We start from the raw sequence: 16,112 nt of genomic DNA, 5'->3' as shown, positions 1-16,112 counted from the left end.
AGTTACGTCTGGCGGCCTGGCCAATATTTATCCCTGAACCAACACCTAAAGCAGATTAACTAATTGTCATGAAGAGATATTAATGTGTATAATTATTGGAAATTATTTTTAAATTGGCCTTGTAGTAGGGTCTGTGTCTGTGTGTGACTCAATTGGATTGAAGCCAGCTAGTCTGGGTGCTTTGATGTATAGTAGTTTGAGATGTTAATTGGATAAACAGAAGGCTGGAAGGTAAAGAGTATATTTGCATTTGTTGAATAAACCATTCAAAACAAGGGAGTAAAATCTTGCACCTAGCTGGGAGACATCAAGAAATGTGTTTATATTACACTGCACTGCAGGAATTCACCAAATCTCCTTCGACAGCACTGTCTAAACCCATGACCACTACCTCCTAGAAGAACAAGGGCAGCAGATAGATGGGAACACCATCACCTGGAAGTTCTGCTCCAAGTCACTCACCACCCTGACTTGGAAATATACCTTCACTGTCACTGGGTCAAAACCCTGGAACTCCCTTTCTAACAGCACTGTGGGTGTACCTACACCACATGCACTGCAGTGGTTCAAGAAGGCAGCTCACCACCACCTTCTCAAGGGCAACTAGGGATGGGCAATAAATGCTAGCCCAGCCAGCGAAGCCCACATCCCATGAATGAATAAAAAAATATAAAACTGGTGCTATGAAAGGGGATTTATTGTTGGAAGAGGCGGAGTTCAAAGGCCTAGTGATACAATGAGAATTTACATTCAAAGGGAAGGCTAGGTATAAACAGAAGAGAGTTTTGTATATGGAGGACAGAGGCATGTAAGGTCTAAGCAGCCTGTAAGCCTTACAACTGTGTCTGCAAAGGAACCAAATTGCAAGGGACCACATTTTGAATTCGTAAGGTTAAATGTGTTTTGGCTGGTGTCTGTTTAAAGTCTATGGGTTATTGTTGCCTTGGTGAAGATTTAACTAGGAGTGATTGATTTGGGGATTTGTTTAAAAGTTATTATGGTAGTAATTTGTAGACATATGTGTTTAATTTCTTGTTAAATTAATAAATGTTTAACTTAGTTTATATAAAAAACCTCTTGAGGCTTGGTGATTTCATTTCTGAATTCAGAACTGCATCTCAAACATACCAATTGAAAATATAGGTTATGACAGTTGTTTGAGTTTCCCTCTGGGATTTAAATAACTCAACCTTTACCAATTATGTGTCATAACACTAATCATTATGACATTGCTGTTTGCTGTGTATAAATGCGATGCTGTGTTTCCGACATTACAATAGTGACCACACTTCAAAAAATGCCTCATTGGCTGTAAAACACTTTGACACATCCTGAGGTCATGAAAGATGCTATAGAAATGCAAGTCTTTCTGATCCTCAAAAGCCCTGCAAACACTACCTGTAGCAGACATGGTAGCATAGTGGTAATGTTGCTAGACTAATGATCCAGAGACCCAGGCTAATGCTCTAGGGACAAGGGTTCAAATCCCACCACAGCAGCTGGTGGAGTTTGAATTCAGTTAATAAATCTGGAATTATAAAGCTAGTCTTGGCAATGGTGACCATGAAACTATCATCAATTGTTGTAAAGACCCATCTGGTTCACTAATGACCCTTAGATAAGGAAATCTACCATCCTTACCTGGTCTGGCCTACATGTGACTCCAGACCCACAGCAACGTGGTTGACTCTTAACTGCCCTCTGAAATGACCCAGCAAGGTCAGTTCTAGGACAATTAGGGATGAGCAACAAATGCTGGCCTTGCCCACATCCCATGAAAAAGAATGAAGGAAAAAAAAAAATCTACCTTATTGACCATGGTCTTCAGCCATCTCTCCTAACTCTTCACAAAGCTCCTGTTCTGTTCCACTTGCACCCCCACAACCACCGACCAACCCACCCCAAGAAGAACCTTGTAATGTTTCCCCATTTAAAGGTGCTAAATGAACGCAAGCTGTTGTCTTTGAATTCCGTTGGTTGTCTGATATGCAGCCTAATGAATAGAGATTAAAAATAGAAGTGAAAAGCATCACTTGGCAAAATCTGCCATTCTTCAGCAATTACATCATCTCCGTGGCCAGCTGCAGTTGGAGCGTCTCCCACTTTCCAAAGGCAAAGTCAGATGCCTAATATTTTGACAGTTAAACTCCTGCTGCAATATTACCAGCACGTAAACAGAAAGAGAGTTTCTAATACAACTTTTTCCATTTGAAAGATTTTTACCACAATTCAAAGACTAGGAATATTCCCACCCAAAGCTTGCAATACATAAACTATTTGCATTTCCATAGCATATTTCACAACCTCAGGGTATTCCAAAGTGTTTGAGAGCCATTTAAGTACTTCCTTGAAGTGTAGTCACTGTTGTAATGCAGGAAAAAACAGCATACAAATTGTGCACAGCAAGCTCCCACAAACAGCAATGTGACAATGACCTTATACTGACCAGGTCCTTTCAATGATATTGGTTGAGGAAAAAATATCGGCCAGGATTAATCCCAAAATGTGGTCACTGTTGTAATGTAAAATAAATAAGTCATTTTGCACAAAGCAAGATTCTAAAAATGACTACGGATGGCCTGATTTTACATTGAGAATTATAACAAAATTAATAGTGCTTATCTTGTTATAGAATAAATTGGACTGGATTCCATACATGCATAGTTAAATGTGGGAATCCAGAAATTGCTAACCAACCTATTTCTAACCTACTTCTCCACAAGTTATGCTATAACAGAACCCTGCTAACAAACTGGGCATTGAAACACGTGTAATTACTGCCAAGCAACATCTCCGCAGCAGAAAATTTAATTTTATAAGTGTGGAGTCTCATTCAGTCAGAATTTAATTAGCATTGGAGATTTGTTTAAAAGTGATTTTTTTTAAAACTTTTTCTTTCTGATATTTTTATTTCTCTCTCTCTTAATTCCATCTTTCTATCTCTCTCTTTATTTTGTTTTCTGGTCACGATTTAAATCTAATTTATATTTCCTGATCGAGACTCAGCGGATGCCTCAACTTGATCACCCTAACACAGATCCGCTGAGATGTAATGACCACAGCTGCGGCCACAAGATATCATCTGGAGGGGCTCCCCCTCCACAATGACGGCCTGACAGCTGTGGCCATGTGCAACTTTTAATTTTTCCCTGTTACAGAGAGCACCTCCATTTCCGTTTCGGACGACCAATGACAGCAAAACCCAGGGGCGGCCGTCAGCATGTTAAACAGCAAGCACCATTCCCTGCCACTGACTTCAAAATCCAGGCCAATCTGTTCTGCTAATGTTGGTTGCGGGATAGGGAGAACTTAATGCTGTTCTTCAGAACAATGCCACAGCATCTTTTATCTCTGACTGAACAGGCAAACAGGTGCTTGGCTTAACAACTCATTTGAAAGGTAGCACCTTTGACAATCCTTCAGTAAAGCGTTAGCTCAGATTGAACGCCCATGTTCTGGGGCGGGGCTTGAACCAAAATTTGGCTGACACGGAGGAGAGAGAACTACCAACGAGCCAAGCCAGCACTCAAATGCTGACCTATGTCTGTAAATGAAGACCAACCACCTCTTGGATGATAATAGTGGTGTCCAAGGAATTGTCTCGTAGTAAGGGTGGAAACAGGAGAAAGCCAGCCTGAAAAATAAAGATCGGTTATTAAAACTATCCAAAACCTGATAACTGCACAGGAGTCTTTACAGACCCAAAATCTCAGCAGCAGCAAACCAAATTGGCACAGTACGCCATGGCCAGTGGGTTATGGGTGTGAGCACTTGTATTTACAGAATGGAACTGATATCCTTTTCATTCCGGACTGGGACTGAGATCAGCGGATTTCCAGGTGCTAAGGGAATATATGGAGAGTGGGCAGGAACGTGGTGCAGAGGTAGAAAATCAGCGACGATCGTGTTGAATGGCGGAGCAGGCTCGAAGGGCTGAATGGCCTAAACCTGCTCCTACTTCTTAATCCATCTCTTTGGTATTTGGGGGACATTTCTGTCCGCCAATTGGTCTTCCAAAAAGTGATTCGAAATCTTTCAATATTCAGCACCGTAAAAACATTCAGAAGTTATTTTGTTCCTAATTTGGTTTATTTCCCTTTATGTTTCTTTCCAATTTTCTCCCTGTCTGAAGTCGTTCACTTCTCCAACGTGGAGGCAGGGTTACTCTTGCTGCATTTCCTCCACAACTTGCCACTGCCCACCTCCCTCCTCCCCCCAACCACCCCCGCCAAAAACAATGAGAAAATTATTTCCAATTCACTTTTTTTTTAAAAAAAGTTCCTTGTCTTTTTCTCTGAGCTTCACCTTCAGCTCTCTATTATCCACAAGACCACAGCTCACCAAGATGCTGTGTTGTTGCTGTGCATCTGCAGTGGAAAAATGTCGCCCACAGTGACAGGGACCACACAGCCTAGGCCCAAGCTGTCCGGTGACTCTCTCCTCAGTTTTTAATGCCTCAGCTGGACATCCAGCTCTGGTCACTTGAGCATCCCTGTCTCCCTTATTCACACCGCTTGACAACTTTCAACAGTCCCCATCAGCTAACTGAGCTTTAAAAGAAATATAACTCGTTCATTATAGGAAGATAACAGGCCGAGTGCCAAATCACTCTCTGCATTCATCACCTCTTGTCCATGCTATCCTCCAAGCTATTGGGGCGAGTATGGTGGACAATGAATCCTGAGTTAGCTGCCCGGATCCAGAGATTGCTGTGGTGAAACGGTTTCCTTTGGGGAGTTATCTTCACCTTCTCTGATATATCTTTCTTACTGACATCAAGATGACAGAATTTGCTGGAACCGATGCTCAATGAGTTATGTCTCCTCTTATAACAATCTCTCCCCCTCACAACAAAAGTACGAGCATCTGACAGATTAATTCCACTCTTCCGTTTCTGACTCATTCCTTCATCGGGCCTCACCAGTCTGCGGAACTCATTTCTTCCTCCTAAAATCTTCAGCTGCTAAAGCACTGGATTTATATCCTTCAACCCAACAAGACAAAACAGGTCTGACAACATCTGTGAAGAGAAAGGCCGAGCTAACGTTTCGAGTTGGTATGACTCATACGGACTCAAAGCGTTAACTCGATCTGTCTTTCCACAGATGCTATTCGACCTACTGAGTTTTCCAGAATTTTCTGTTTTTGTTTCAAATTTCCAGCATCCGCAGTATTTTGCTTATAAAGCAAAACAGGTTATGCCGTCATTATCACATTCCTGTAATTCCAGCCATTGACTGGAAAAGCATCAGGGTTGGTTGTGCGCATGCACTTGGCCCACACTCTGGCTACCAGCACATGTGCAGCTGATCGTGACTCCTCTCCCATCAGCAGCAGGAGCATCAGCGTTACAGCAAATCCGAATTCCTGCACAGCCTGGCTAGCTCATTTGATGGTAATGGGGCTCTTAATCCCAGAGTCATTGGCCTGGATCTTCATCCTCGAAACATACAGTGGGAGTCGGGAATATTCCCGGCTCAGCCCGCCCGCTTCGGGAGAAAATGCCCACAAAGGCTGGATCTTATTGCCGGGGGCTGGCTGTGTGAGCTGGAGCGGGAACAGCCGGCCCTGGGAGAAGTGCAGAAGCAGCCACAGGAGCTGCTGGGTGCGGAGGTGGGCTGTTTGAAAGGTCCACCTCGGTGCTGTGGGACTTTGTCCCAGTGAAAAATAACTCAAAGGCCCTCCAGCCCTCACGCCCCTTCACCCTCCAAACACTCCCCATGCCTCATCCATGCCACTTCGTGCCCCACCCAAACCATGTCCCCTCATGCCGCCATGCCAAGCTCTGTCATTCCACCCACCCCCATGTCCCCTCATGCCCCTATGCCAAGTTCTGCCCTGCCATCCACTCTCCATGCCAAGCTCTGTCCTTCTACACAAAACCTTAGGCCCTTCATGCCCCTATGCCAAGCTCTGGCACATCCAAACCATTGACCCACAGTATACTTTCTAGAACCAATGAACACTATAGTGTATAGTGGAATATGTAAAAAAAAGAAAGCTTAGAAAAATGTAAGCCATTGATAACTTGAATAGAAGTCTGGACCAAGCAAATAAAAGTGTGGATGTTTCAGGCCCTCTAAAGTTTCAAAAAGTACAAACCACAGACACTTGAAACCACTTAAGTTATGTCAACAAACATTGTGAAATTGGCCACAGAGATCAGAGGGCCTTAGCTGTCAATCAAACAAATGTTTCCTACCCAGTTCCTCCAACTTCCCACCCAAGAACTAACTCCTTCATTTCTGGCTTTCCCCCCCGCCCCTGATCTATCATCCACCCGCCAGCTAAATAATTGAGGCTGGGTGGGAAACGACCCTTAAGTGGCCATAAAGTGGCCACTTAAGGGCCTTAACCGGGGCAAGGGTGGGTTTCACGCCCGAGGCCCTGCCCACCCCAGGCAAACGGAGGAATCCCGTCCATGCAGTTTCATGCTCCCCACCCTTTCCCCTGCCTCAGAACACACCGGCGTGGGGGCGGGGGGGGGGGGTGGAGGTGTGTGGAGTGTAAAATTCTAGCCGTAAGATTCTGAAGGGGCTTGATAGGGTAGATGCTGAGAGGATGTTTCCTCTCATGAGGGAAATCTAGAACTAGGGGATACAGTTTCAAAATAAGGGGCCTCCTAGTTAAGATGAAGAAGAGGAGGAATTCCTTCTCTCAGAGGGTCGTTAGTGTTTGGAATTCTCTTCCCCAGAGAGCAGTGGAGGCTGGGTCATTGAATACATTCACGGCTGAGTTAGACAGATTTTTGATTGACAAGGGAGTGAAAGTGAAATGACTTGACGGACCGGACAATTTTCAACAAGAAAGCGATAAACGTTCTTACAGAGAGCTTTCCAGATGCTACACGTTCGATCAAGATTTTGGTCAGGAAGACCCAACCCCTGCTCTTAGGGATCATTGGTTGGAGCCTCCAAGAACATCACATGACCCCTGATAGACAGCAGGAGAGGCTATACCTTCAGTTACTACATTTTGTTTTACAGTTTCTACTTACAGAGAACATTTGAATATCCAACAACATATTATATATACACACAACTTCGGGTGATTAAAGATTAAGGGCAGAATCGTCCTAGATTTGCACTAAGTGTGGCATCGGGTGGGTAAAATGATGTTTCACTCGCCGGCCACGAAGGAGATTTTCAGGCTGTATCATCCCAAACCCACCGCATTACTTACGCATTCCCAGGAATTACACCATTTCCAAGGTGCACGGGCTCTCATTCACCCGCCACACCATCACCTTTCTGCTTCATCACGCCGGGCGCCATATTTAAAGTCCAGCCACGAGCACACATCTCAGTCCTTCCAGCCCATGACTGCTGCAGGGAAGATGTCCACGAAAGGCAAAAAGACTGCAGCCCCCAGGTTTAATGAGTCATGACTGGAATGCCATTTGGACATCGTGGAGGCCTGCCCCCGCTCTGGCTGCAGGATGGGCAGCGGCATCACTAATCGAGCATGGGAGTTGGTGGCAGTGGTGGTCAGTGCCAATGCTGCACACAAGAGGTTGACCATCCATTGCAGACAGAGGATGAATGATCTCATTCCTGCAGCCAGGGTATGGCAACCATCTCATTACTCTAAACTCACACACTCAAGCCCACCACACATTCACTGGCTTCTTACTCACTGCCAGCTCAAGGAACATCACCACCCATTCTCACACAAATACCCTGACATGTTCATCTGGCTTCATCTCCTCTGGAGACTATGTCCTCAGGCATTACCATCATGAGGCCACTTGTGCAGATCAACATGTGCCCCCACACACACCCTGGGATACCCCCCTTCCCCAGTACAGCCCTCGCCCTGCAGCCTCTTCCCTTGCCTGAGGCCACTTCTCCCCCTTCCCCAAGCAAAACCTTGCCCTGCAGCCCAACACATATGGCTGGTCTGGTAGGTAGAGACCTACCTGTGAGCCCCTCTACAAGTGATGTGGTGCTGTCTGTGAAACCTAGTGCTGATGACAGTGAGTGCTGACTGAAACAAGGTAGGCAAACAAAACTTGGAAGTCCCGAGTGAAGTGCAGCCCGCCAGGTGCATGTTGCTTATGTGCTGTTGTGAAACACGTCGCTGTGTTTTTCTGCTGGTGTGGGCAGACGATCCAGCGGGCTGGCCTTATAATGAAATGCTGATGTATTACAATGAGGTTCCTGATATCTGATGGCGGGAAATACAACCCACCATTGGCAGGCTGAACAAACGATCGCAAGCTGGTTTCACGCCATCGTGAAACCGATCGCACCATATTGTCCAGTCATGCCATCGAGCATGCCCAATACCGGCAGGCATGGAAAATCTCAGCCTGAGTCTCTGAGGTGCTTTGCTTACTCAGTTGCAGCTGCGTAGCTTTACCACTTGAGGTTCCTCCACAGGATCGACATGAGCAGGAATTGCAACATGAGACATCACTAGAGAGTTCAGGGTTTGGCAACTTTACAGAGACATGGGGCATGTCTATTCTAGGTCGATCTGTCACCTCAAGGATTTATGGTTCTACATTAATCACAGATGGAATAGTTGGTTGTTGGAATGTCTCTCTATCATGTGTTTTCGAACGATTTAGTCGACCTGGAAGGATAAGGGACCAGTCTCTGAGACAATGGTTCCAGGAACCAACAAGGTCCCACGATTCTGCACGAACACTGTGTCTCCTACAGTGAACCTGTGAGCTTTGCTATGAATATCATGATTCAATTTTTGATTACTCTGATTCCTCTCTACCTTCCCCTCTAAGTTTGAAAACACCAGACTTAACCTTGCATGTAAGCGGTGTTTTATCAATAATTCAGACTGTCTTAAACCCATAGTCCAATGTGGCGTTGTATGATAATGGAGAAGAAAGTGGGAAATTCCATTTTCTAGAGAACCTTCTGATAACCTCTTCATTCCAGATTTGAAAGTTTGTACAGCTCTCTCAGCTAAACCATTCGATGAGGGATGGGTTGGGGCTGTTTTAATATGTCTGATTCCATTCAGATTCATGAATCTCAAACTCTGTACTGGTAAAGGCTGTACCGTTATCAGAAACAATGATTTCTGGTAGGCCATGTATACTAAAATAGTGACGCAATTTCTCAATAGTTGTGCTTGATGTCGGTGATCTGACTTCATATACATCCATCCATTTATGGTCAACAAAAACAAAAAACATGGTAGCTAAGAATGGACATACATAATCAACATATAATCTAACCCAGGGTTGACCAGGCTACTCCCACAGATGCAATAGAGCTGAAACAGGCAACTTCTGTTGTTGCTGACAATGGAGACAGTGCTTGACCACACTTTCAATGTCACTGTCAATGCCTGACCACCAGACATAGCTTTGTGCAAATATTTTCATCTTTGATATGCCTGGATGCGCACTGTGAAGCTCTGCCAAGAGTGATTCTCCACCTTGCAATGGAATGACAAATCTTGATCCCCACAACAAAATTCCATCTTTACAGCTTAACTCTGTGTTTCTGGCATGGAACAGTCTCAACTCTTCAGATACAGGCAAATTTGACCATCCTTGTAAAACAGTCTCTGACTTTCAACAATATTGTATCTCTGTTCATCCAATTACTAATTTGTTTTGCACACACAGGTGAAGAATCCAAGAAATTCAGCACAAGCACAACTTCTTGTGGCACTGGGGCATGTACAATGCTATCTGGTAACGGGAGACGACTAGGTGCATCCGCATTTGCAATGCGTAGGCCAGGACAGTACATAAAGGTATATTCATATGCAGATAATATCAGAGTCCAACATTGTATTCTTGCTGATGCTATTGACAGAACTGCCTTATCCCCACTGAGTAAACCCATTAATGGCTTATGGTCCGACACAATGGTAAAATGTCGTCCATGTAGGCACTGGTGGGATTTCTTCACTCTGAATATCATCGATAAATCTTCCTTTTCTAGCTGGGAAAACCCTTCTCGGCCGTGGAGAGGGCTCTTGAGGCATGGCCAGTGGGCCTTTCTGATCCATTTTCCATTCTATGTGATAACACAGCTCCTACCCCATAAGGAAAAGCATCACATGTTAATACCAACTCTTTCAATGGGTTGTAGTGTAGCAATAAACACGACAAATGCAACAGTTTCTTTACTTTCACAAAGGCTTCTTCCCATAGTGAATTCCACAACCAACGGTGATTCTTTTTTTAACAAGTGTAACGGTGCCCACACAGTTGATAAGTTTGGCAAGAATTGGCTATAGTAATTGATCATACCCAGTTCGGTTACACTGGGCGGTGAGGGAGCATCCTTTATTGTCTGAACTTTCTCTTCTACCAGATGCAAACCCATGGCGTCCACCCTGTGACCCAATAAGTAACTTCTGGCACTTGAAATGTACATTTCTCTTTCTCTAATCATACGCCAGCTTCCATGAATCTTCTTAGCACCTCCTCCAGGTTGACCAAGTGTTCGGTTTCAGTTGACCCTGTGATCAGAGCATCATCTAGGTATACTACCATTGAGGGAAGTCCTTGCAAAAGACTCTCCATTGTCCTTTGAAAGATTGCACATGCAGACGATACTCCAAAGGGTAGGTGAGTGTACTGATAAAGACTCTTGTGTGTGTTGATAGTCTCATATCCTCTAGATGTGCTATCCAGCTCTAATTGTTGGTAGGCATGGCTCATATCCAATTTTGTATAGGATTTGCCTCCAGCTAGCTTTGCATTTAAGTTGTCTATCCTTGGAATGGGGTACTATTAGTTCGGCTATCTTGCTTACGTTAAATTTATAGTCCCCACAAATGCGTATGGTTTGGTCAGGCTTAACCATTGGAGCCAGGGGTGCTGCCCATTCCGAGAATTGGACAGGTTGGATAATGTCCAGCTTTTCTAACCGGCACAGTTGCGCATCCACCTTCCCCTTCAACGCATAAGGCACAGGCCTGGCCTTAAAGAAACATGGGGCAGAATTTTGCCCTTGTCGTGTGGGCTCGGCAGAGGCGAGCGGTGGTGGTTGGGAAGCTAACCACCCCCCCACCCCGCCCCCCCCTCCCCCCAGCCCGCAATCGTGGCCGGACCGCGATTCCACTCTGGCGGACCAGTTAAGGCCTACCCAGCGTGACACGCGAGCGGCAGTGATCAGCGCTGTCTGTGTGGGCGGGGGAGGAGGGCGAGCGGGGCAAGCGGGGAACTTCACACGTGCACGTGAGCGAGCGCTTGAAAATCTGCCTGAGAAATGAAGAGTTTTTTTAAAAAAGTAGAAATAAAGATTTTAGAGATGTTATACAACATGTCCCCTCAGGTGACTCTGTCGTCGGGACATGTCATGAATGAAATTTTATTTTATTTTTATTTGACGTTGGAAACCTCGTCCCGCCCCATGGATGCGAAAAATTTAAGTTAATTTAATACTTTAATGGCCTTAATAGACCTTCTAATTGTCGGAGGGCGCGCTGCCGATTTCTGTGCACTATCGCGTGACTGCGCGTTGATGTCGGGACGCTCATCTGACGTCATTTCACGCTTGAGTGGGTCGGGTGTGTGCGTCCGCCCACAGAGGTGAACATTCTGCCCATGGTGTCGCCTGAGGGTCCACATATATTTTTGCGTGCCAGCCTTCAAACTTCCCTAATTCATCCCGAAATACACTGTCGTATTTCCTTAGCAGCTCAGGAACTCCTCATGCTTTCAGATGAAATATCTCAGTCCAGTCAAGCTTGATTTTCTATAACCAGTCTTGGTGCAGAAGACTGGGTCCTTCTCCTGTCACTATTATCACAGGCAGCTGGGTTATCTGTTGCCTATAAGACACTGGTACTGTAGCAATGCCCTTTACCTGTATACATTCTCCAGTGTATGTCTTCAATTTAGCGATTGTCCGCTCCAGATTCAGAGGTTGGGTACCTTCATTTAGGTATTTAAATGTGTGCTTTTCCTCCACTGTGGTCGAGGCTCCCGTGTCTACTTCCATTATTAGTGGATTCCCATTCACTTGGACTGTGACAGTGATGGGTTTGGTTTTTACAGTGGTGATGTTATACAGGGAATAAATGTCGGTGTCGGCAGCTTCAGGTTCTGCTGTATTCTTTAATTCAGTCATGTTGGTTTGCTGCTCTATGGGCTGTTTTGACTTCGCCCTGCATTGCCTTACTGCGTGACCTTTCTTATGGCAGTAATGGCGTTCTGCCTCCTTGAATGTGCAGGTGTCCAGTCTATTGTCACCCCCACATCCATAACAAATTAATCTTGGAGTCGCTGCTGAAGTGTTTCTACTTGGTCTTTTCATGTTTCTAACAGTGAACGTTGCCACTCGCTTCGATGCTGTGGGTCTGGTTTTTGCGCTACGCCTGGTGGTAGGTTCCTGCCCCACATGAAAAACAGCGCCATGTCGTACGTGTTGCAAAGCCTGCGAGTCTCTCGCAGCACTTTCCATGGAGAGCGACATTTCCAGGGTGTGCTTCAGGTCGATCTCGATCTCTGTGAGTAAGTGGCACTGGGCGGCGTCATCCTGAACTCCACAAACTAACCGGTCCCGCAGCATATCATTGAGTGTGTCTCCGAAGTCGCAGTGTTCTGACAACTGCTTTAGCTTCGCTACATAGGTTGTGATGAACTCTCCCGGGTCCCTAACTCTAGAATTAAACTTAAACCTTTGCATTATTACAGTTGGCTTCGGCTGGTAATGCATTTCCACGAGGTCCACTAATTCATTAAAGGACTTAGAATTGGATGCATACAGGGCCGTCAGACCACACCTGAGATTGTATGTCTTGCTACCACATACACTCAAGAGGATTGCTTTCTGTTTTTCCTATGTGGTAATTTAGTTCACTACGAAATAAAAACCAAGGGGCTCTAGACACTGGCTCCAGTCTTCCATGGCCCCATCGTAAGGATCAATTCTGCTGAAGAGCAGCATGACTGGTGAGTAGTTTTCTCTTTTTCTTAAGGTTCGATGGACTAACGTTAACCAGGCGAGGTGCAGCGTAGGAGCTACTTTACCTTCGTCGCCAAATGTAATAACGTGGCGTACCGGACAGGTTTCAACAAGAAACAGGCAAACTTTATTACAGAGAGCTTTTCAGATGCTGCATGTTTGATCGGGACTCTCATCAGCAATATCCAGCTTTTAGGTTCATTGGTCAGAGCCTCCAAGAACATCACGTGACCCCCTGATAGACAGCAGGAGAGGCTATACCTTCAGTTACTACACAAGGGTTATCGGGGACAGGCAGGAAAGTGGAGTTAAGGTCACAATCAGACCAGCCATAATCTTATTGAATGGTGGATCATGCTCAAGGGGCTGAATGGCCTACTCCTGCTCCCGTTCCTTATGTTCTTAAGGTTGTGAAAGACATAACGTAAATATAATATTCTTTTCTTTTTAAACGAGGAGAATAGTACTGGATGAAACTGGCCCTGCTTCCCAGTTTGCACCTTAGTCGTTTAAGTTGCTCTGCATTTAATTCCATTTCCGGAGACCCGTATCCTTAGCGATTAGGTTGTTAAATGCTGCAACCATGGGCTTGTAATCGCAGTCATAAAAGATCCAACGACACTATTACAAAGAGGTGCAGGGAAACTCTCCCCAGCATCCTGGTCAGTACCTAAATACTGGTCGTTATTAGGTTACCATTTCTGGAACCTCACTGTATGCAAATTTCTGTGGCATTTTCGGCATTACAACGGTGACTACACTTCAAAAAAGTTTGTCATTGGCTGTAAAGGACATCCCGAGGGCACAAAGGGCGCTATATAAATGCAAGATTTTCTTTCTTTCCATTAACGCCAGATTATAAGTTCCATTGGGAATTGGAAAGAACGAAGTAAAACTGACAAGGCAGCAGCTGGAGCTCTCGTCATAGGCCCATAAATAATAAACCTGAGTCAGTCTCCATGGTCTCGCACAGTGAGGCATGTAGGGTTTGTAGCCTGCAACCCGTCTACAGAGCTTAAACAGCAGGTGACAGGGAAAAATGCAAGGCAGGCAGCCAGTACCTAAATATGGCTCCTTTACCCCGCCCCTCCTCCATTCCCCGGAGACTGAGCCATTATGCAATGTCATCAGTCTGATGAGTTGGGATAACTGCTGCCCTCTGGTGAGCTGTAGGTGCTTTTCTTCAATAAACTGACAAAGAGAGAGAGAGAGAGAGAGACAAAGGAAAGAAAGACTATAGTGCCTTTCATCACCTCAACGGCAGCAAAGGTGCTTTACAGCCAGTGAACTACTTGACATTTGGCCATTGCTGAAAATCGGGAATTCGCTCCCACGAAAAGCAACCGAGGCTGGGAACCGATTGAAAATTTGAAAACTCAAGATCAAGAAATGACTGTTATGCAAGGGAAGCGGAACCAAGAGAGGTGAATGGAGCCAAGGTAAAAACCACCTGGGATCCAAATGAATGGCCGGGGGAACTTCTGTTCCTATGCAGCCAATGTGCACACAGCAAGATCCCACAAACAGTGATGAATAAATGAACATATCACCTGTTTTGATGAAATGTAATGGACCAAAAACATTAGCTTTGTTCCTCTCTCCACTTATGCTGCCTGATCTAGCCAACGTTTCCAACATTTTCCATTAGTGCAGATGCTGGAATTGTGTAATACTGTGCTTTCATCCATTTGTATTGGTGTTAGTTGAGGGCTAAATGTTGGCCAGGGGACCGAGGAGAACATCCCCTGGTCTTCTTTGCAATAGTGCCGTGAGATACTTTTACCCGAGAGGGCAGAAGGTACCTCGATAATAATGTCTCATCAGCAGGACAGCATCTCTGACAGGGCAGCACTTCCTCAGTATGGCACCAAAGGCTGGTGACAAGCATGAGTAGGAGAGGGACCGCAACCCCAGTCTGAACTATTGCCTTCAGGAGGAACAATGCAAAGCAATCCATCAAAGGCCGGGGAATTGGCCTAGAGGAGTCACTGGCCCCCGAGGGAGTGAGTAGGTGCATTCAATTATCAAATAAAAGTGCGACATGTAAATGATGATGATATTGCATAGACCATTTTACTTTGCATTTTTGGAAGGTCCTGAGTTTTGGATATATTTTTCACGACTTGCTGTTAAGTTCACATGTAATATCAGCTACAACTTATTTTTATACAGTACCTTTACACAGTAAAAATTACTAAGGCAGTTCACAGGAGCAAAACCGGACAAAATGTGACACCAAGCCACATAAGGAGATATTATGGCAGTTGATCAAAAGGTTGGTCAAAGAGTTCAGTTTTAAGGAGTGACTTCAAGCATGAGAGATTGGTAAAGAGGCACAGAAGTTTAGGGAGATAATCCCAGAGTGTAGGGTCTAGACAACTAAAGACATGACCGCTAATGTTATAATGAAGGATCAGGGATTCACAAGAGGCCAGAATTGGAAGGATGCAGAAGTCTTGGACAATGGGAGGGTTGGAGGAACTTACAGAGATAGTGAGGCCAGTGAGGACATGGAGGGATTTGAAAACGAACGAAAATTTTTTAAAAATCAGCCTATGCCACGTCGGGACCAATTTAGGTAGCATAGTGGTAATATCGCTGGACTAGTAGTCCAGAGGCCCAGGTTAATGCTCTGGGGAAATGGGTTCAAATCCCATCACGGCAGCTAGTGGAATTTAAATTCAATTAATAAAATCTGGAATATAAGGCTAGTCTCAGTAACAGTGACCATGACAATTATTACTGATTGTTGTAAAAACCCATCTGGTTCATTAGTGACCGTTAGGGAAGTGAATCTGCTGTCCTTATCTGGTCTAGCCTACGCGTGACTCCAAACCCACAGCAATGCGGTTGTCTCTTATCTGCCCTATGCAGTGGCTGAGCGAGCTAGTTCAAGAGCAATTTGGGGTGGGCAATAAATGCTGGCCCTATCAGCGACACCCACATCCCATGAAAGAATAAAGGAAGATGGGAGGCCAGACAGGAATGCATTAGAATAGTGCTGTCGTACTTTTTCAATTGCACAGACAAGCAGTGGATTATACAAGTAAACTACACAAGCACAGACTCACCAATGTCATTTGCAAGAGAAGTTGGGTCAGATGCACCCAGAGTGGCTTCAAACTCCTCCTGTAGACGATAAGCCCTCTGAAGCAACGACTCCAGCTTGTGTATGAATTCCGCACTAATGATATCCTATTCAAGGCAAGAAGAGAC

General features: G+C 45.1%; 1 protein-coding gene across 3 annotated transcripts in view; it reads right to left on the bottom strand.

The window, feature by feature from the left end:
• miga1 (mitoguardin 1) overlaps nucleotides 1-16,112 on the bottom strand; it is a 90,432-nt gene that overhangs the window by 49,056 nt on the left and 25,264 nt on the right. For 2 of the 3 annotated variants that reach the window (XM_041207531.1, XM_041207533.1), the window contains exons 7-8: nucleotides 15,968-16,091; nucleotides 3,539-3,634 (exon numbers count right to left, since the gene is read on the bottom strand). In XM_041207531.1, the coding sequence (XP_041063465.1) occupies nucleotides 3,539-3,634; nucleotides 15,968-16,091 (220 nt within the window). The remainder of the gene's footprint in view (nucleotides 1-3,538; nucleotides 3,635-15,967; nucleotides 16,092-16,112) is intronic. The other variant, XM_041207532.1, reaches the window with a different exon arrangement.

Source organism: Carcharodon carcharias, chromosome 16 (genome assembly GCF_017639515.1).
Source record: "Carcharodon carcharias isolate sCarCar2 chromosome 16, sCarCar2.pri, whole genome shotgun sequence".
In the NCBI taxonomy this organism is placed as follows: domain Eukaryota; kingdom Metazoa; phylum Chordata; class Chondrichthyes; order Lamniformes; family Lamnidae; genus Carcharodon; species Carcharodon carcharias.
The sequence above is the reverse complement of the archived record's forward strand: the minus strand, read 5'-3'. Positions and strand labels throughout refer to the sequence as shown.